Source organism: Ciconia boyciana, chromosome 4, assembly GCF_034638445.1.
Source record: "Ciconia boyciana chromosome 4, ASM3463844v1, whole genome shotgun sequence".
NCBI classification, from domain to species: domain Eukaryota; kingdom Metazoa; phylum Chordata; class Aves; order Ciconiiformes; family Ciconiidae; genus Ciconia; species Ciconia boyciana.
Genome location: NC_132937.1, coordinates 14,320,139 through 14,341,315, shown reverse-complemented (window position 1 = coordinate 14,341,315; position 21,177 = coordinate 14,320,139). Strand labels below are relative to the sequence as shown.

The following is a 21,177-nucleotide window of genomic DNA, read 5'->3' as shown; positions in this document are numbered from 1 at the left end:
GCACAGACAGCAAAATGGTGGCGTTATCCTTATTGTAGATGAAGGGGAGATGAAGGCACTACTGAATATACACAGTAGATGCAAATGCTCAAGGACTGTAGTTTGGAGGTAGTGCTGGTACTATACAAGCCATACATTTTCTTCTATAATTAGTTGGGTGATGGTTAGAGGAAAAGATAACTTCTCCCTAGGGAACGGCCTTAAGTCTGTCCTTCACTGGTAACAGCTGTGCAAAACCATAGTCCATTTGAAACAAGGTATTTACCCACCGGCATAGACCAATATAATTCTTCACAGCACAACTTTTTCTTTAAAAATGTGCTTTTGGATAGTAATATACGTATATAGTACATACAGGACTATTACAGTTTGTATATACATAGGTTATATACATGATGTTTAAATCAAAACACACTTTTATCTAAAAAGGTGACTGCAGCATGGTGGGATTTAGTGTATCTTAAAGAGACTTCACATTCTATTTTTAATCCTCTGAGCAGACAGAGTACCTGATCATAAATTTGCTGTTTGGATATGATTTACACCAACTAAAAGTAGTCAGATGCAGAGAGGTTTTTTTGAAAGCTCTTAATCATCGTGGAACTGCTGAGACTTCAGGAACCGCAACCACAAAAGCAGGTAAGTTAAGATCTACTTAGACAAGACCATTACAGAAGCGGAAAAGCCAAAATGCTCACAGTGCTAGGATGAGCAGGGCTTTTGCTGCTGCCAAACATCCTCGCTGCATTTTGGCATGCTGAGCTACGGCAGAAGCATTGCCACTCTGAACAGTTTGCAGACCAATCACCATCAGGATCGTTGTACAGCACCACTCAGCCTCCGGAACCCACTTTTTCCCCTTTCTCAGCAAGGAGAGTGGCTGAGAAAAATCAATGACTGCTTTTTTAAGTTAGCTGGCCCCTTTCAACATCTACCTGGTGAGGTCAGAGGGTTTGTTTGTTTTCATTTATAAGTTAGGTAAAAAGAATCCTAACAGAATTGGAATTGATTGCAATTATTTGTTTAAGGTTGTTGCAGACAAAGAGTTCACGTTCACTCTTAAAGAAGTGGCTTACATTACTAACACACTATCTTACAATTTTTTTGCATTAAAACATTTCATTGCTTATCCATTCCCTTTTGTTTTAAAACTTTTTTTTTTTTTTTAAGTATTCTTCATTTGTCTAAGCCCTGTATTTGCACAATTGGTAAAGTTTCGGATGGCTATTGAACTGAATAGAATTTTTCCATGGACTGCTATGGCTAGGACTAACCCACTGAACCTAAGTAGGACTGGGGACCCGATGATTAAACTGGGCTGCCTTAGCATGTCTTGTCTCTGTATGAGATTCTGATACAGGCCATGTAAGAGGTCTAAGAACCTCAATAGCCACTGGATGAAAGTTTTTGACTTTTAAAACCACAGGGAAAGCCCACAGTAGGGATCAGGATGATGCTCGTCTATACTAGAAGCAGGAGGCCTAAGGCAGTCCCTTGTCTTGAGATTATTTCACTAGGACAAAACCTTTGCAAGTCACTAATGTAAATTTGGTAATGGAAGAAAGTCCAAACTGCCAATTTATTTGAATTCCCATGAAGCAGATGCACTGGATGTAGTTAGGAGGAGCAACAGCATTTCTCGAACGTAGAATTTGTGACAAATTCCACGTCAGTGGAAACAAGCAGCATTCAAGCTTCTTACCTTAACCGGCGTGATACATACGTATTGCACCTTCTGCAATTTACTTTCTCAACTCACTATCGTGACAATTACTAGCAAGAACAAGAGGCAGAATTGCATGTCCCGTTACTAATACATACAAACCCACCTAGCTATTAGACAAATTACATGTCCTTCAAGGCCACATAAGTGTCTCAGGTTTTGTTTTTGATTTAACTGTAATTTCTTCAGACACCTATGAAGATCAAACTAAGTTGTCTCCCACTCACCATTCTTTTTTGTTAGTGGCTTTTGGAGATGATTATGGGCTTTGAACTATGTCAACATAAAATCAAGCAGTAAAAAATAAATCTACATTTCAAGTATCCTTATTCTGAACTGCAAATTACCAAAAAAATCACATACAGATCAGTCTCTTTTTTACTGTACAGTTTAGCATCCATTTGTTACTGTGTATTGGTTCTTCCATAAACCTGTTTGGTCCATATTTAAAGAGCTCCTTAAATTCCTTTCATGATTTTTTCTTTCTTCACTGGAGGTCTCTGGGTAGGAGAGGTGGGCTTAATTATACTTTCTTCAGACTTTATTGAGAAATTCCAAGTTGAGAGAAGCAGGGAGATGAATCGAGTCCATGGTTATGGAGGATGGGTTGAACGGAAACAAAACTGGGAACATGTGCTTGCAGTCTAACAGCAGCTGTGGAGGGTCATTTCGCTCTTGCAAGTGCATCTATGAGGTGTGAAAGAAGAAAAATTTAGCATAAGCTGTTGCCTCTTCTTCGCATTTGTCATGTTTATCATCATCAAAGGTTTGAGAATGTACACAATTTTAGAGATACTGCAAAAAACAGCAAGAACTATTTTGTTCTCTATTGCAGCAGCCTTCCTCTGAGCAAATACTTACAGGAACTTCTACACAGACTATAGGAAACACCACTTCAGAAGAACCTGGCTACATTTTGTACATGACCACGAAGCAAGACACAGGACTTGGAAACAACATGACCCCCTTGCATAGCAAAAGCAGTACTGCATGATACCAGCAGACCACTTTTGATTCAGCAGCTCAGTGATAAAGACATCTTCTAGGAGTAGTTGAACACATTTCTGTTTCCATTTCCTGCCCCCTCCTTGCGAGGCAAAGAAGTTAACCAAACTTAAAAGAAGTTTGGTTTTCATTTATTTATTTTTCATTTAGTTGCCAATTTCTGCCTCGTCTCAGAAGTAACTCCATTTCACCGATGCTTTGCTTACTCCTGCAACCCTACTTCTGAGTCGCATTGCTACTAAAGAGCGTTGCATTAGCTGAGCTGGGAACTTAGGTGTGCTTATTGCTCTTTGCGATTAACAGCCTGGTTATCCCTACAGCTGTATGTTGCAAGTAAGCATGTTCACATGCAGAGCACTAAATTCAGGACAACATGCAGCAGCATGCCTATTACAAACTGCCTGAGTTAGTAATGATTTAATACAGATGTCCTTAGTGCTATCTCCTCCACTTTACGGCCCTTTAATTTACCTGTATGTCTCGTATGAAAGCTACTGTCACTCATTCTTCAAACTCATTCACAGGAGTGTAGAGATTAAGTATCTTTACAATCTGTTGAAAACAAAATAGGATTACAGACAGTCACGAGAAGCCAAACTTTTCCAGAATGCAAAGCACCACTAACATTTTGTCTTGATATGGCCATAACAAGTCTCCTATGACACTACTGAGAAGCAGAAGCAGCATTAGCATCATCCTGGTGTTCCTTTGCCTGCTGTAAGGTATGGTAAGCATCTATGGACCTGTCAAAGTCACTTATGGCAACATTTGTAAATTGGGAATAGACTTGAACATCAGATTTATACAGGGACTCCGCTCAGTTGGCACATGGTGACACAGGTGACCACTTCTCGGTACTTCTGATGTCACCTCTACAACACTTCTCCTCGTGCTACCTCGCTCCTGATTCTTCCCTACCACCCCTCGAGAACACATGCTATAGATGGGGAGATGGAGATACAGGAGAAAGGATCCCTGAGAATCACTGGAGGTCAGCTCACACCTCTCTCTTCTCCCAACAATTATGAAATTAAGGCCAGGCAATCCAGCAGCAAAGAACATGAGTTTATATCCTCCTGGAGTGGAGTCTCAAAGTTTAAGCTCAGATCCAGCCAGTCTAGGTGGGCAGTTCTCAACCTCCTGCCCCAAATAGGAGTCCTTGCTGGGCATCCTGCAGACCTAGCCAGGTTAGACCCTGGGAGGGTCTAGGAGGAGAGGAAATGGCCTCCAGTTGCGCCAGGGGAGGTTTAGACTGGATATTAGGAAATTTTACTTCACTGAAAGGGTTGTCCAGCACTGGAAGAGGCTGCCCAGGGAAGTGGTGGAGTCCCCATCCCTGGAGGTATTTAAAAGCCGTTTGGCTGAGGTGCTCAGGGCCATGGTGTAGTGGTGGGCTTGGCAGTGTCAGGTTTACGGTTGGACTCTATGGTCTTAAAGGTCTTTTCCAACCTATACGATTCTGTGATTCTGTGAAAAGACAACAGGTAGGTTTAAAATCCCAAGTGTCTGACTTCTACCATGAACTCCTCTCCTCAGGGCTGTGTTTCACCTTTGAACATTTCTGCTGGAGCTCCAGCGCCATCAGCAGCACTGTAAGAGAGGAGCCGCTGCGATGACCACCTCTGAAAGGGGTCAATACCAAACATCAGTCCTGAACAGGACAAGTTGTCCCCACCGTGGGAATGGCACGCTGAGCCTGGGCAGTGAAGAGCTGGCACCAGGAGACCACCCTTTCCCACTCCCTTAATTATCAGTACCCTGTGGTGTAAATCTCTGCCCTGCTCCCTACCTGCTGTGTCGTGAGCGATGTGCACAAGGAGCAGATGGCCTCAGCATCTTCTGAGGTTTTCTTTTTCAGCTGCAGAAGCTGTGCCACCTGAATCAAGGGCTCCAAAGTTTGTGCTGCTCCACTCTGCTGCAGATTCTTCCCACGCAGCCATTCCTCCAGTTGGCTTATGTTAAACCTGGGTAAGCAACCAAGATAAGACGTGAGCTGAGAGACGAGAGATAAGACGTAGCATCTCAAAAATCCTCTATGAGACTCAAGGTATGTTGTGGTGCTGGTATATGTGGCTTTTTGTGATGCATATTTGTGATACACGTGGCAAGAGACAACCAGACCAAAGCTTAATACTCAACAACTCAAAGCAAAATTTATACTCTATGTACCTTAGAAATAAATTAGCCATGTAACAGCTGAACAGCACAAGGAACGTGCTTTTCTATAACATTCAGATAAGTTCAAGTTTCAAAAGTCAATTAAAATTAAGCTTTTAACAAGCTTTTAAACGCTAACAAAATCCTGGAAGGTACCCAAGTACCTTTGAAAATGTCTACACAAAAAATGCCTTTGCCTAGTGCCCACTCCCAGGCTCAAGGGGAACAAGCAAAGGATCCACCATGGGAAGGGGAGAGGGTAGCAAAAGGAAAGTTTAAATCATTTACACCAAAAAGTAAGTTGACAGATTTATGCCAGGGCTGATAAATATTCATGACCCCTTTCTGGCAGGTTTGCACTAGCTGTCCTTTCAAATTTCAATCCTTATTACAACACTGCGCTAAGACAGCGATGGGGCACGTGGGCCCCTGATCCCAACTCAGCAGATGTCCGTGCTGCCACTTGCCTGCAGCTCATGAGAGGCCAGAAGCACTTCACACAGCAACAGGGGCTTGTCTTTAAGATCCACCTGCAGAATCAGAGCCCTCAACACTACAACGCTTGTTACATCAAAACCAGCAGACACGGCAGTGGGAGGGAACCATGGAGACTTCTCCATCCCAATGTTCAATCCATCCTATATCACCTGGTGTAGTCTTTGGGCTGTGCAGCCTTCCTGCTCAGGCTGGGTGAGGAAAGGCTGGGGAAAGCCCACCCCAGAGATAATTATTGTAACTTACATTTAATTCACCAGCAGCACAGCAAACTGCATTGTACAGGCATTACTCAGTGGGGCTTAGCTTTAACTGCCACTGCATCAGTCTCCTGCTGAATCCAAACAGTTTCTCCCCTTACACCACTGTGTTTTATTTTCCTATTTTCCACCAGCTTATAAAAGTAACAAAACTTCCTTAAGCAGGTACATCCTCGCCCCAAGCCTGTGTCCCACCTTAGCTGCATGCCCGTGCTCCACGAGCAGACATCCTTCCTCAGCAGGTTGTTCAGGGCGACAGCGTTGATCATGTAGAAGAGCTGCTTGAAGACCTGCTGGATGATCTCTGGGTCCAGACCCTGGTCACACATGATGCTGTAGAACACATTCAGCTGGCGAATGATTGCATCTAAGCTGTAGGAGCTGTCACCATCTGCCATGCTAGAGGAGCGATTCCTGTAGCCCATTGGTCTGACACCAGAAAGCCCCTGGATACTCTCATTTTCCAGCACCGCAGACACTGAAAAGGGGGGGAAAAATGAGCTAAAAAAGTCTGCATCCACCTATTAGTCACTGGAGGTAAGAAATGCTCCTTAATGGGCAGTCATAAACATGCAGCAGTGTCAAAGTGATGCAACATGATGGATGCTGGGAGGTCTGAAAAGGAGGACAGATCCACGAATTGCTAGTTTATTGTGATAATATGAAATAGTTGATGCATATAGAGTATCTGTAAGATCACACTTTTTTTCCACTCAGTGTTACTACCCAGAAATCACCTACCATGCTGCAGAAACTGTGAACACCTCTCCTTTGCACTGTAATCAATTCTTCCTCTATACCCACCACAGAGCCTTAAATTCTGCAGTTAAAGTGATTAATTGGCTCAAAGAATTCGGAGAAATGAAGATAGATTAAAGTGATAAAATTCTTACAGCATGACTATCTGATAGAGGAACAGGACAACTTTCTGCAAAGAGCAGGAGGTACATGCAGTGATGGTAGGAGGCAATGCCATCAGATACAGACAGAATTTGTGCAATGACATTTGGAGGGTAAAGGGAAAGAGTCCCAGATACAGAGGAGTCCAGGCTGGGAGCTCAAGGAAAACACCAGCAGCTAGAAAATACAAAGCACTGAGAACAGCCCCTCGATTAGCTTAGCAAGGAGAAGGACTGATTTAGCTGAGGAGGTAACTCTTCCCATACTGACTCACCCTTGCAAAAAAAGGTCTTTATTAGTCTCTTTTTCCTCTTTGCAATTCTCTCCTCCCTCATAATGCGCATTTCCACCCATAAAAAGCTTGACCACAAACCTCGTCTGGAGGGGAACACTGTTCCTATGGACACACCAACACCACCTCACCTCTGTCACTACCTCCCCAACAGAAAAGGAAGGAGGTATCTCCTACCATGGAGGAAAAAAAATCTCATCCCTATTAGTTTCCATCATCAGGGAAAATAAAAACTCATCCAAGTCTGCCTCCATAACTCCAGGTCACTGCTAACACAAGGACCTGCTCCAAACCTAGACTTTTTTTGTAACATATACCTCTCTACCCACTGCAGGCTTTTCCTTTGGGGAGAAGTCATGCTAGCACTGTACAAAGGTCTGAAAAACACTCAGATTAGATAACTACAGCAAAAAAATACCCTCCTAGAAGCTAACGTGCTGTGAACTTACCGATCATGGGTTGGAGTATGCCCTCTGCTATCTTAATGAACTGCTGGTAGATCTGGATGGAGAGGTGGCTCAGCACCTGGCGGTACTCAGTCAGGTCAAAGTTCTTCAGACAGTGCTCATTCTGCTTAGGCGTGTTTTGTATCATGAAACCCTGAACAGAAGGAGATTAAAACACCTGGTTTCATTATTCCACCTATTTATAGTCCAGTAAAATCACTGTATTAAAAAAAAAACCCTTAGAGTACAATATATCCAGAGATGTTCTCAAAGTACATTTTTACTCTATTATAGAAGAGATCAAGACTCATAAATCACCTTTGATTTACTCAGCCCATTTGTTCATAAATTATTACTAGAGGGCTGCTTTTTGAAGAAAAGCATCATTAGGTGGTAAGTTTTTCATTTTAGCTTTAGCAAGGAGCAACATTTGTATTAATTGCAATATATATATATAAACTAGAAAATGGCATTTCAGTCCCTGAGAAACTTTTTTTTAGCTATTTGTTTATCCCTGTGAGTCACAATTATTTATGGGAAACAAAATATTTTCACAGAATCATAGAATAGTTTGGGTGGGAAGGGACCTTAAAGATCATCTAGTTCCAGCCCTCCCTGCCATGGGCAGGGACACCTTCCACTACACCAGGTTGCTCAAAGCCCCGTCCAGCCTGGCCTTTAACACTTTCAGGGAGATTTTGAGATTAAGATATTGGAAAACGGGAAAAAAAATATTATGATAACCACATGCTATATGCTCTGACAACATTTTAAACTGATCTGAAGTTCAGAAATATCCCCAGGTAACGGAATTTATTCCCTGCCTCTTGCTGAAGAAGCAGCTGATCTCTGAACCCGCAAATGGGTGCTGTAGCCCTGAGTTCTGGGCTCAGACATTAATGCCAGTTTTGCTGGCAGAAGCAAATGTGATCTAACTTAATTTTGTAATTAACACAGATGCTGTAATTGCCTGTTCATATGGCCTTATCAATTTGGTGTCAAAATGAGAACTATGCAACTTTTTTTGTTGTTTGCTGACTAGCAAAATGCAAAAATAAAACATGTACAATTTGAGTTGACTTCAGAATTTCTCATTTTTCCTGACTAATGAAAAAGTGTCATGCTCTTTGCACTGCAAGATTGCATTTAGTTTGGGTTTTTCTTTTAAACCTGTTTTCTTAAAAATAGGTTGGATTTCAAACTAAAGATTTTGCTTGTATTTTGGAACAGTATTTTGGAAACTGCTCAATGTTTTTTTCCCCCCTCTGTTTTTTGCACCAAATTATCAACTGAATTTACAAATAGCTGGTTCATTTAACACAGTAAATCATGGCAAAAAATATAACATTTAAGTTTGGGATTTTTGTTTTTACCCTGCTGGTTTTCTGGGGAGGATTTTCTTTAAATGTAATGTTGTTATCCAGGCAGAAGAGGGCAAACAGGAGCACAACTGTTAGTAAGTATTATCTAAATTATTTTTCTTTTTAATTTAAATCTTGGAAGTCCAACACTGAGGTTTTACACACCAGTCACTACTTGTGAATGACCTGAATAGTTAATTTGATTCCATGAAAATTTTTTAATTTATTCTTGAAGCTTGATTGCTCAATATATCTAACACACATCAAGACTAAATGAGAAATGACATAATTTGGCTCTGTTGAAAATTTTAATACCCAGAACATATGGCTATAAGGATGGCAGCATGTAAATGTACACTAAGAGGACTGTGATGATCTGATTTTGTCGGAAGGGATCAGCAATAATAAAACTTATTTCAACTTATGAAATATTACTGAGGTGGCAAGAAATGAGAGGATTTCCTTCCAAAATCTTACATTATGATTATGCATATTTGCTCTCTCAAAGTGCGGTTATTTTGAACTAGTTGAACAGAACAGGAAAAAAAATCAGTAGAAACATTCAGAATAAAACTGCAAGACTTGGAACAGTTTTCCCCTGTCTAAAAATCTTGGTTAATGAAAAGCTGCAGGACCTACTAAAACCAGGGGAACAGCCTTCAAAACAGCCTACCAGAAGGAAATCCCCTGTTCAGACAAATCAAAGTGCATGGTTGGCTATGAAATTCAAAGTATTCTGGGTATTAGTCAGATAATGTTGCGTGTTATGTTGTAAGGCTCCTGGTTTCAGCTCCCAAATGTCTTGTCTTGGTGCAATGCCCCATAAAGCTCCATTAGGAGCTGCCCCATGTTACATCCAAATAAACAAAGGAGGAAAGTCAGAGATGACCCCATGTCGTAGCCAGAGGGAAGCCACCAGACCCAGGACACCTGAAGACCCTTCCTGGAGGAAGGCCAACATACTCAAGATCAGTGACGAGTTTCTTACCGCATCTCCACTGTACTGCTTTAAACAATGCAGGAGGCGACACGTATTCGCCAGCCAAAACGACGTCATATGAAAATCATCGTTGTGTTTCTGGAGGAGCAAAAGTAAAACATGTGAGACCCCTCCTTTGGTGGGGGAAGCTGGCATAGCAAGACAAAGTAATTTGAAGTTTCCCCACCTAGATCAGGAAGCTCTCTCTGCAGATGGGCACTATTAGCCATTTGTTCCCTGCAAACATTTTTTTTAAATCTCTAAATGCAAACAATTTTATTGCTAAGATCATAATTCTCCTTGTTCTTCTAAAAAGGGAAGCTATAAGAGTGTTTGGGTTTGAAAATCACTATGAGTGCTGAATATCACACACTTTGACATGGTTATAACCATCTTACACCATCTCAACCCCAAAACAAGAGAAAGCGGACACCTACCTTCAGCACTTTCTTAATGCCGTTGATGGTGGAGGTGAGCAAGGAGTGCACTTTCTGGTCATCGTTGATGTAATCCGCATGTCTGATGCACATGTAGAGTATGTAGGCAGGAAGGCAGGGAACAGTAGCAGACACTGCCTGGGGCTTGAGATCTAGAAGGTGTGGGTTTTTGTTTTGTTTTGGAGTTTTTCGGTTTGTTTTTTTTGTTGGTGTTTTTTTGTTTTGTTTGTTTGTTTTTTTAAATCCTCTTAAAATTCACCAACTGACAGGTGAAACAGGGAATGCCAGAGCTGGAGACATACCCAGCAAACCCCTCTACCCCCAGCCCTAGGGAAGCTGAGATTTTGGCAATTTGCATCCCTCTCTGCAGCATGGACACAGAACCAGAGGTCCAACTACAGGACAGATGGACCTGCTGGAGCCAGCCAAAGCAGAAAAGCCACAGCACCAGGGCTTGGGAGGGTAGCGCAGTCTGCACTGAAGTTTGTGACACTATGACATTACACTTTAGGGATGCACAGATGTGCACAGGTAGCACTAGATCTTCTTTACCATGTAAAAGCCTACTCAAGCAGCACACAAATAACCTTAGAAAAGCTCCCTGAAGCTTTCAGGAATACCTCCCACAGGTTATAAACACCCCTGTCTCTGAATTCACAACTCAGTAAATCACTCTTTCCCTCAAGATACTGAATCCTAATGGTAGCTGCAGGAATTTGCAGCCTCTAAAGGAAGAGCCTGTCTGATTAGGGGAACTTCAAAGGCCACAGCAATGGGCTAGCACTGCTCTTTTTAGATCCTCACTAGATTCGGATGGGGTTAGAGTGACAGTAAATACTAACACTTAGCCAGGGAAGTATGACTTCTCTAACAGCGTCGAATAAGGGGATGCCACAGTATCCCCTAATTCCCCTAGCATCCCCTAATTCTGATCAGACCTTCCAGCATAAGAGAGCTCACAAGTTTATTATCTGTTATTATCTCATAAATCAGACTACCTTTATTCCATTGCTGTACAAAATCGCCAGGGTCTATTCCTTGCTATCCCCTCCCCGCCTATTACCACATTGTATCAAGCTCAGCAAGTTACTGCCTGCTCTAAAAACTGCAGCCTCCTTTTTGCATTTTCCATTTTTTGCTCACCCTAAAGAATTATATCCATGCTGGTCTATCTGCTTAGTGCTGCGCTGCTTTACCTACCAAAACTGCCATCACCATAAACATGCGGCCCCTGGAGGGATTAATTTGAGAAAAATCTATTTGTCTATCTTAAGATCTCAAGTTTACAAACTCTCCCAGGCAAGAGAAAGAGGAGCCACGCACAAGAGCAGAGCAAGTTCCTCACCTGTAATGAGGTTTCGGATGAGGAGTGGCTCATCTTCTTTATAATATTCCAGCATGCCCTGAAAATCTTTCTCCTTTCTCTGGACAGCAACTTGCGTGTTACGCTCGTGCCACCTCCTCTCCACCAGTACTATGGCTTGGGATGCTGTGAAGACAAAAGAGCATGAAAGGTGGTATCTGGTGATCGAGAACTATTTATGTCCTCCATTGACCCTAGAGCAGACACCAGGTCCAAGCATCATATATTAAGATTCCAACAACGTCGTCAGCTTCAACAGACTTATAAAAATGCAAAGAATCAGGTCTTGAATTACGGGTCAGCAGTAGTTCTGACTCTGAATGAAACAGAGTGCAAAAGTTAAGACCTAAAGAGGAAAAGATGAAGTAATTTTTTATTTTCCAAGGAACCACAAGCTAGAATGTACTAACCCTATGGGAAGCTTTTTAGTGTATCATTTTCTCAGGAGGAAAAAAAATAGCCAGGCAAAGAAAAAATACCTAAGCATCACATCTTCTGGCTGGCTGTAAAGCTGAAGCACCGCAGTGGCACACCATTGAGCGTTGTGCTTCCATAAAAGTTTAATAAAACAGAAGAGACCAGCGTGCAAGTACTGCAGTAAACAGCAGCCTGCTGCATGCAGATTACACTGACAGAGGACCAGCTGTGCTAGCCATGGAAACCCTCCAGTTATTCAGCTTAATTTCACTTAATGACTAGTTTTTAGAAATTAGCTCATAAGAATAAGGTTATTTGATTAATCACAGCATCTCCAGAGAATGGGAAGCTCCTTCTATACAACACAGATGTCACATTTGAGGTGTTTTCTGATAAAGCAGAATATACATTCATATTTTAATCCTAAATGGTTTTAATCCCCCTCAAAATTGAAAGAACAGAGCAGTTGCCTGCTAGCCACTGGTGTCTCTATCTCTGCTTGGGTCACAGCATTGACAGCAATGAAAGCAAAAAGGTTTCTTAAATACCCTCCGAACCCTGGTACACCATGTGTCAGACCAACACCTCCAACAAGCACTCGTCCTCCATCACTTCATGGACCACGTTCAACCACGTTAACAAGCTAAAGCTACAGCAGTGCAACTGTACTTGCTCAAAGGCAGCCTAAGCACGACCCAGGAGCTTCATATGGACTTTCGGTTCCCTGCTGTCACGCCAACGATGAGCTCAGTGCTAGTTCAATGTGCCAAAATGAGCAAAGTCTTACTTTAATAGAAAGAAAAAGAGAAAAACCTGCAGCTCTCCAAGGCTGGCTAAAGGAGTGAAAACAGAGTGCTGTTCCACCACCCCAATATCTACCAACAGCCAAGTCACCTTCAAAATCTTGGACCTTCTTCATGTAAATCTTCAGCTGCTTCTTCAGCTTCTTTTCATTCTTTTCCAACTTCTCTAGCAATTCTTTAAGATCCTGAAAAACAGAAAATGCATTGGGTTAAAAAAAAACCCCCATGAACAAAAAACAAACAAAAACCAACAAACCCAAAAACAACTCATTGGGGGTGAGCCTGAAGCTGGAGTCACTCAGCAGCCTGGTCTATGTACCACTACTGCACGGTGTGAGCATCTTGGTACAAAGAGACCTGTGTAGTTTCTGGATTTCTCAGAGACCCCCTTACCTACACTGCAAAGACTGTGGATGTTGTGCACCTGCTTTTTCTAGAAGTAGCCTACAGCAGGCAATACTCACAATACACCACCCAAAGCATTTACTCCTGGCTTTTAATCATATTTAAACTATTTAGATACTAGAGTTGTTGAGAAAGGCAAGAAGCCCTCATCTGAACTTAGGAGAGGCCAGTGTTCACTCAAGACCTTGCAACACAGATACAGGAGGTGGGAAGGGGAAAATTTATGATCAGCCAGGCTAGCTTTCCAGAGTGGCAACTGCCCCACACACTCCCAATAAATGCAGGTAAAAATAAATGATTGAGTTATCTTTCTGCACAGTTACACAGTATAGGGGTCCCCAGCGACTTCAGCGATCTCATTTGGTAGGCAGTGTCACAAAGCAGGCAGGCTTAAAAAAAAAATTTAAAAATTTAAAAATAAAGTACCTAGGGAGTCTCAAGAGTCAAGAGTCAAGACCAAAGAAAGCTACCCCCCCCCACTTCCTGCAAGCATGTGCAGAATATTAAAGTGGCACTGTAGCTTTAAGTTGAAATAAAAGAAATGTAGACCAATAGAAAACTGCTTTGTGTAATTACTTATGCATACGCATAACTAGACTGTATAAATACTGTACCTGCATGACCGAACTTTGTGCTAGCTTTGTGGAGCTACCACCTAGCGCCCATCTCTGCGCAGACATGAAATAAAAGACCTCTGCCCTGTGTGTATATTGGCGTCTTGCACACCGGGTAAACGACCTCACACTTGTGGGATAACACCAATGCTCCCAAATGCACCAGTGGGAGATGCTGAAGGATCTCGCAGAGAGTTTAGGAGGGGTGGACGAGACCCCAGTGCCTTCTTCTCCCCTTCACATTTCCTTTCTCTCCTCTTCCTTAGGCTGTGTTTTCAGTACAGCCTCTTACCAGATTTTCATTGGCGAGACGTGTAATTTCTTGCTGAAGTCCAGTCTCCACCTGGGCCTCTGGAGACAGCTGCAGGGTCTGCAGGAAAGCCTGCTGCTGTTTCTCCATCTCTTCTTTCGTTGCATCCACCTGGTTTTTCAGAGCTTCTACCTCCTCCTCATACTCTCTTCTCTGATCCTGGAGCTGTGCTTCCAGTAACCTGAGAAAAGGACCACACCGATCAGCCTGTGGTCTTGGCATCATAGCAGTAACCACTGCTTGAGTTTAGATCCTTCAAAGTCAGCTAACTTGGGAGATGTTCCCAGTCAACCTCCTTATAAAACTGACACACACAAAGGGGTGCTACAGCTATTATTGCCACATTAGTCTGTCATTTGTTATACTGCAGATTAAATACTTTTGAAATTAGAGACATGAGATCAAGTTTGGTGTTTTTTTAAATAAAAGGGGGGGAGGGGGGAAATCCAAGAGCTCCCTTTTTTCCTGCAACTGTATCACAAATTTGGGTTCCTTTAATCTTTCCATTAGCAAAAAGCAAATGCATGGAAAGAAAGCAGTGCAGATCAACACCTGCGGGTTTTTCAAAAGCTCAGCTTGAAGAGCATTTGTTCTTCTGCTCACTCCTTTTCAAACATCAGTTCTTACTCTTGAAAACCAAACTGTATGTCTTGCAGATAGCTCTGTTCAGTTGGACTGCCACAGGCTTTGCTTGCTACTGCTGGGAGTTTCAAGAAAGGCAGAAGCTGACACCCTTCATTCCTTCTAGCTGTTTGTAGAGCTGCTATTATCTTTGCTTAAAAAGCAGTATTTTCATTTATATCTCAATTTTCATTCATAAACTACCTGCAGAAAACTATGCACAAGGCAATTTTCTGTCATCTTGATCAGTTCCTGGTTTCATCGTTGTTGCTGACTTCACCAGGACTCTTCAGCAGTGGGAAGAAGACTTGTTTCCTTGTACTCCATGACATACAAATACTAATGCCATAATACACAGCTGACAGAAGTCACCAAAACCAGCTCTTCTCCCACTTATAGGTGGGTACCCAACGTTTTCCTCTAATAATTTGTCCTGCCACCCTCTCCTACCCCCCTTTCCCCTACACCAGGTCTCCTTCCAGCCCTGCCCTGAGCCTGTGCACAAGGACAACCCGGGAGGGGGAAATGCTGAGCTGAAGGGTTAGTAAGGCATTTAGTTAATGCATTATCCAGCCATTTGCTAAACCGGAATGCCTTCGTTAATCCAATGGAAGCATGCTTCATCACTGAGATGTTAACTGCCCTCCTGTACACACCCTTGCTGATGGGGATGCTGACAAACCTGATTTTTAAGGGTATTACCTACCCTCTGCTTAAGTGGGAATCTCCTCGTTAGTCCACCAGCTCTTTCAAGACCGAAATAAGTGACTCCAGAAGGTATGAGGACTCTGAGGAAGGGGCATCAAGCCAGGAATTGCAAAGTATTAGTCCCAGACTACACAGGGTGATGGTGGCAAAAAGGAGGAACAACCCAGGGGGATAATCAAGCCCGTGTCCTTGCTGTAGCTCATGGATGTGCTCTCCTGGGCAGAGCTACAGACAGCTACACACCCGGCTCAGGGACTTTGGCTCCTCTGGCATCAGATGCAAACAGCAACCCTCAAAGGCGAGGAAGACTCTGGTGTCGGTAGCTTAGCATTTACCCAGGACGTGCACAGACACGGAGCTGTGCCAGTGAGGAAAAAACTACAACTCTTTTGAGTCCACTGGAAAATTAATGGAGATTCACGCCTGTGAACTGTTTCCCTGCAGGAACAATTAAGCAATTTTTTTGTTGTTGGGGTTTTTTTGTTTGTTTGTTTGTTTTTTTTTAAAGATTGTATAAAAGAACACATGCTTTCTATGGAAGATTTCTGGATGAAAAGCATTGATCTTTCTCCAGTTTGGTTTTGTTGTTGTTGTTGTTTTTAGAAGATCTAAGCTACCCAATCTCTACTCCCATTTTCCAGCAAAAAATAGAAAAGGATATTTTCCAACTATAGAAACATGGGCAATAATGCACACAGCCTCATAATCATGTTGTCAGGAGTTATATTCTTAATAGGCTTGGAAAATACAGACCCACCATGAAATAAGTATGAAGTACTTAATTTTCATTTTATTGCTTCACGTGGGTTCGGATTAACCGTGAGCCGCCCTCAGAAAAACATGCTCCTTCTACGAACTTGGGTTCCTACATTGCTTTGAAAAACAAATGAATCATCCCTGGTATTTTTCCTGTTATTGTCTGGTTTTACTCTGATCCCTCTAGATGTGACCATTTTAGACTACTTTATACAAAAGATTATTTTAAGTTTTCCTCTCTACAGTGTCTTTAATCAGCTCATTTCATATCTTTTATAAAAATCATATATATTGGAGCCTCATAACCACCCTGCAGGAGAGCACAGACTGATTAACATTTAATTATCAGCTCTTCCAAGCACCAGGTTGAACTAGGAGAAGAATCCAGGAGTCCTTCCTGCCTCGCTTTAATCTCCATTTGTGTTTCTAAATGTTCATTAGCTTGGAGATGAGATATTATTACAGAATTACCAGCACCCCCAGGAGACACGGAGGTTGCAGGTACTGCCCTGGTGTGTCCTGCTGGGATATTTGCCCACTAAACCAGGACATGGAGAGCTGTAGAAGGGTGGCACTGCATCCCCACCACACACCTTCCTCCTTATACCTATAGGCAATGCATAGATGGGAGTACACAATCCCCGGGAGCAAGCAATGCAGATGGCATCACAATACAAGCACAGGGACTCCACTTCTGACGTGTCAAGCACTAGGAGAAAACACTTTAGGGAGGTGCTATATGTTAGTGCAATTCGGAAAAACACACCTAAAATGGGGGGGTTTTTTTGGCTTCCTGGAGATTACAGCTTCCCAAGACCTTTATCACACAATTTCCCATTAATGTAACATAATTCTTACTGAATCACAGCTCAGGCATTAGTGACAACAGCCACCATCAGCAATGCCCAATTAGAATCACGACTCCTCTGAAAATTAGAGGAGGGTCTCAATTCCTCCAGTTGGGATATCCTACCTCCGGCTGCTCCCAGAGAGGACAACAGGTCCTATAGAGGACAACAGGACAACAGCAGAAGAAGAGAAAGAAACAAAAGGGCAAATGAAAGGGAGAGAGGGGAGAAGCAGCAGTGGGAAAAAATAAAGTGTTTGACCTGGCAACTTGCTTTGAACCTTGATAAGCCAAGCCGAGCTCTCCATCTTCATTGAGATACCCCCAGTCCTCAGTCTTGCTAGAAATAAAGGACAGAAAAAGGAAACAAGAGGACAGAGAAAGACAAAAGGTCAATTGCAATAGAAGGGGAAAAGGTGCAGAACCCTTATTAATTTAATTTTATTTAATCAATTAATTACTTTAGTTTTAAGCCTACCTTCATTACATTGTATTTCCTTTTCCACCACGGTGAAGGAGAACCATGCCCTCATCATGCCCCATATGACACCCCTGGCTAGTGGAGCTTCTCCTCCCTCCCCAGCTGTGAAACATGTCCTTGTGCAGCCCTTTCCTCCCCGACCCACCACAGCCAACACGGGAACCCAAAATCATTCAGGTCGGAAGGGATCATCACAGATCACCTACCACTAGACCAACCTCCTAGCAGGTTATCATAATTCCTGAGATGTTACTGGTTTTACCAAAAAGCCCAACTCCTAGAGGTCAGAACCCGAGTTTCCATTTCTGTATGGCTAAACTGTTTCCCATATGATTGCAAGGAAAAGCTGGCAAGCCCATGCCACACCAGCTAGCTCAAATCCTCATTAAAACCTTACGCTTAAAAAACAGGGAGGAGAAACAAGGACCATGAGGGATAAATGAGAGAGAAGTCAGCACGAGGGGTAAGGAAGAACTGTCCAAACACAGATGGGGTAAAATGAAAAGCACAGAGCGATCCTTACCAGCTCCCAACAGGCTTCCTTGCTTCCCCCCCAAAAAAATTAACTATTTTTGAGCTGGAACAGCCCACATGCACTTCCAACCCACAGTGCAAACATAACCCGACCCCACTGCCCATTGCATACTGATAGCTTGGAACAGCTCACTCCTCTTCCAGACCTTCTGTGCTCTGGCACATCTCACTAATAAGACATTTTTAAGACAAGTTTCTCCATTTCCTTCCTTCTGCAGCAACTTCCACTAGTCTAAAATAAACTCTCTTCCTTCTACTTCAGTTGAGGGTATCCTCAGTCATCAAGTCAAACACATCAGACTTTCCTCAGAGCAACCTTTGGTCCAAACACCCCTTGGATGTTTGTTTCCTTATATCCATATGAAACCAAATCTCCTCTGTATCCATCCAGGCAGAAAAATGCTCAGAAAAGTCTAATCTCACTTTAGTACTAAAAGTTTCCTTTTAAAAGTTGGGGTTTTTTTTTAAGTTATAAAAGGCAGGAAACTAATTTATCTTCTTTAATGAGGTGTTAAATACATTACAAATGAGTAATGTAAGCTGGTCAACCTGACCAGGAACACTTGCTACAGTGAGATTTTTACTTGGCTTCGATGCGAGTTAGAAAACAGTTTTTCTTTTTGGAAATAATAATTTAAAAATAAACAAGAAAAAAAAAATCACCTAATATATCATTAAACTTTCAGAGAAAAAAAGAACCAAGTCAATATGCATCTCCTGTTTTGAAAAGGGGTGTAGCAGATGCCATTCCCTGGCAAGGAAAGCTCTGCATATTTAAGTGGAAAAGCACAAACTTTCTATAGCAAATTTTCACATGAGGAAAGCAGTGAGAACTGTGGTGTTGCAGCACTACCATGAAAGGACTCAGGACGGTTCTCACCACTGCAGACAGCTTGTACATCCCTTCCATTCTGGTGTACGAGCACGGTATTTCTCAAAAGTAGCAGACATTTCAAGCATTATCGTTTGGAAAATTCACCTGTTAAAGCCTTATGTATGAATTTAGATTAAAATCTTATTTTTACCCATACGTAGCAGGATTCCAGAAGGGTCTGTAGGCTGACAGATACAGGGAGGTTTATTGGTCTGATTTGGGTAAATTTGTTAGTAAGGTCTTTTTCTTGGTTCAGATAATCTTAACAGAACATGTACTTAGGCACTGAAAACCAAGAAAAAACCCAGGAAGGATCCTCACTATTTATTACATGTCAGTAACCTGGGAATTCTCACACAATTAACAGCATTTTTAAGAGATGCATTTTCCTGGATAACCTCCTTTGAAAAACAGCGTTCCTTCCTTTTTTAATCATATGCATTGTGGTAAATGAGGAAAGCAGCTCAAGGGCGTGCCGTTATCCTAAGATAAAACTGCCCTGGGAAATAAGCATTCAGCCCACGTTCATCAACACGGCACTGACTCAGAAATCACTGAGCTTCCCTTCCCCTAGAAGTTCATATTGACCAAGACATTAAAAATCAATAGGGGTCCTTTCTAGCTAATTAGATTAATTAGTATGTGCCAAAATAATTTCCTAAAATTCTGGGTAAATCCTTCTCTCAAGCCTGAAATGAGTTGAAAGGACATGATTCACAAAACCTCATTTCTCCTTTATCCTTATCTTGGAGGTATGGGTCTTGGGGAGCAGCTGGTAACCTGCAGTTGGCAAACTGTCTTCATGAAAGGGAGAGAAATTCCTGCTCAAACACCTCCCTCCCTTCCTCCAAGTAGCTTAAAGGAGCTGCACGTATACCAAACCCCAGAGGTGTTAATTTTAGCATCTTCAGATAATTATAATCTCTCAATAAAGAAGGGGCATTTCATTTTCAGACACAGATATGTTGGGTTTTTTTTTTAATTAAATTGAAAACTAATGCACATCACAGATTAGATATATGACAGAGTGAGAAGCAGTGATAAGAGACGACACATTGGAGAGCAGTAAGCAGAGATATGAACCCTTTCCATGTGATGGCCTCTTCCAGCCGCAAAAGCATCCTCCCTGCACATGAAGCCAGCATCAGCCCTTCACTTTGCACTGCAGCTGCAGGTGGGACTTACCCAGCAGAAAAAAGAGAGCCATGTACTACTCTACAGAAATCACTTGGAAGTTATCACAGAAGCTAATTTCAAAGACTAAGCCTGATCTGCTTTGAGCTGCCAGGTTATCATCTCTAATATCACCACCTGGTCTTTTGTTGGCTCTACATTTCCACCAAGATCAAACAGGCTTGAAAGAAAGATCCCAAGAACTAAAACAGGGAACAAAAAGCCTACTTAGCTTTACATTCAGTTATTGAAGCAGAAAATTAGCTGGAAACTAACTTGATGCTTTTCCCTTTAGCAGTTGAAAGTCAGCAAGGGACGGGGGGGGGGGACGGGACGGGGGGGGGGGAGGGGAAGGAAAAGAAAAAAAAAGCTGAGTTCACTGCATTTATAAGGGGTTGCTTTTAATTCAAACTTCCCCTTGACCTGGCATCAAAGGACTTTCCCCCGAGAGCAGCATGGAGAAAGAGAATCACCATGCGGGCAGGGTTAGCAGCACCTGGAAGATTTTCCTGTTTTCCTCCTGCTGTATTTAAAAGTCCTGGATTATATAGACATAAAGTGAATAAAAGGTCTGTATCACCAAAATAAAGCCATGCTCCATCCCTAGCTTAAATAGCTAAGACATGATGACTTCAAGCTAGGAGTGACCCATGGGTGGACCATGGTTTTACCACATCGGTCAGACTGGACCAATGGAAGAGCATCTGCCTCAGTTAGAAACAGCCAACAGAATGAGAGGTATCAGGGTAAAGAGAAATGGGAGTGTTCCCTGCAGCACAGGTGGCAGAAAAAGTGTCTCTTGCTTATTAATCCCACTTCAGAATTGCAATCCCACCAGAAAAGCTTTCCATTAAAATATTTATTGATCAAGATTAGAAAGAGAAAGCAGTTTTATTTCTCATGCTGACACACTTGGGTATAGGGCTGCATAAGTACAAATGCAAATTTGTGTTGTGGGGAGGGAATGTTAATTTATATCGACAAATACAATAACCCGTGCTCCCCGAATGTTTGTTTTCATCTGTTTTATTGCCATCGACTCCAGCCTACAGTTTAAAAAGCAACTCAATATACAAACAAATGCACAGGAAACCATCTAATGGGGAAGCTGGTAGTGATTAATGAGCTATTGGATAAATCACTGCAGAAAATCCAGGTGACAGTACCCAGAGCTTCTGCTACTGTATTGCAAGAGCCAAGCTCCAGCCAAGCTTCA

General features: G+C 42.3%; 1 protein-coding gene across 1 annotated transcript in view; it reads right to left on the bottom strand.

Annotated features, from left to right (window-relative positions):
* Positions 1 to 2,257: 2,257 nt before the first annotated feature.
* Positions 2,258 to 21,177, bottom strand: part of MYO5B (myosin VB) — a 125,842-nt gene continuing 106,922 nt past the window's right edge. The window contains 11 exon segments of the mRNA XM_072859633.1: positions 2,258 to 2,410; positions 3,200 to 3,280; positions 4,518 to 4,692; positions 5,836 to 6,118; positions 7,282 to 7,432; positions 9,628 to 9,717; positions 10,056 to 10,207; positions 11,401 to 11,544; positions 12,730 to 12,823; positions 13,950 to 14,148; positions 17,162 to 17,239. Coding sequence (XP_072715734.1) covers positions 2,258 to 2,410; positions 3,200 to 3,280; positions 4,518 to 4,692; positions 5,836 to 6,118; positions 7,282 to 7,432; positions 9,628 to 9,717; positions 10,056 to 10,207; positions 11,401 to 11,544; positions 12,730 to 12,823; positions 13,950 to 14,148; positions 17,162 to 17,239 — 1,600 coding nt within the window.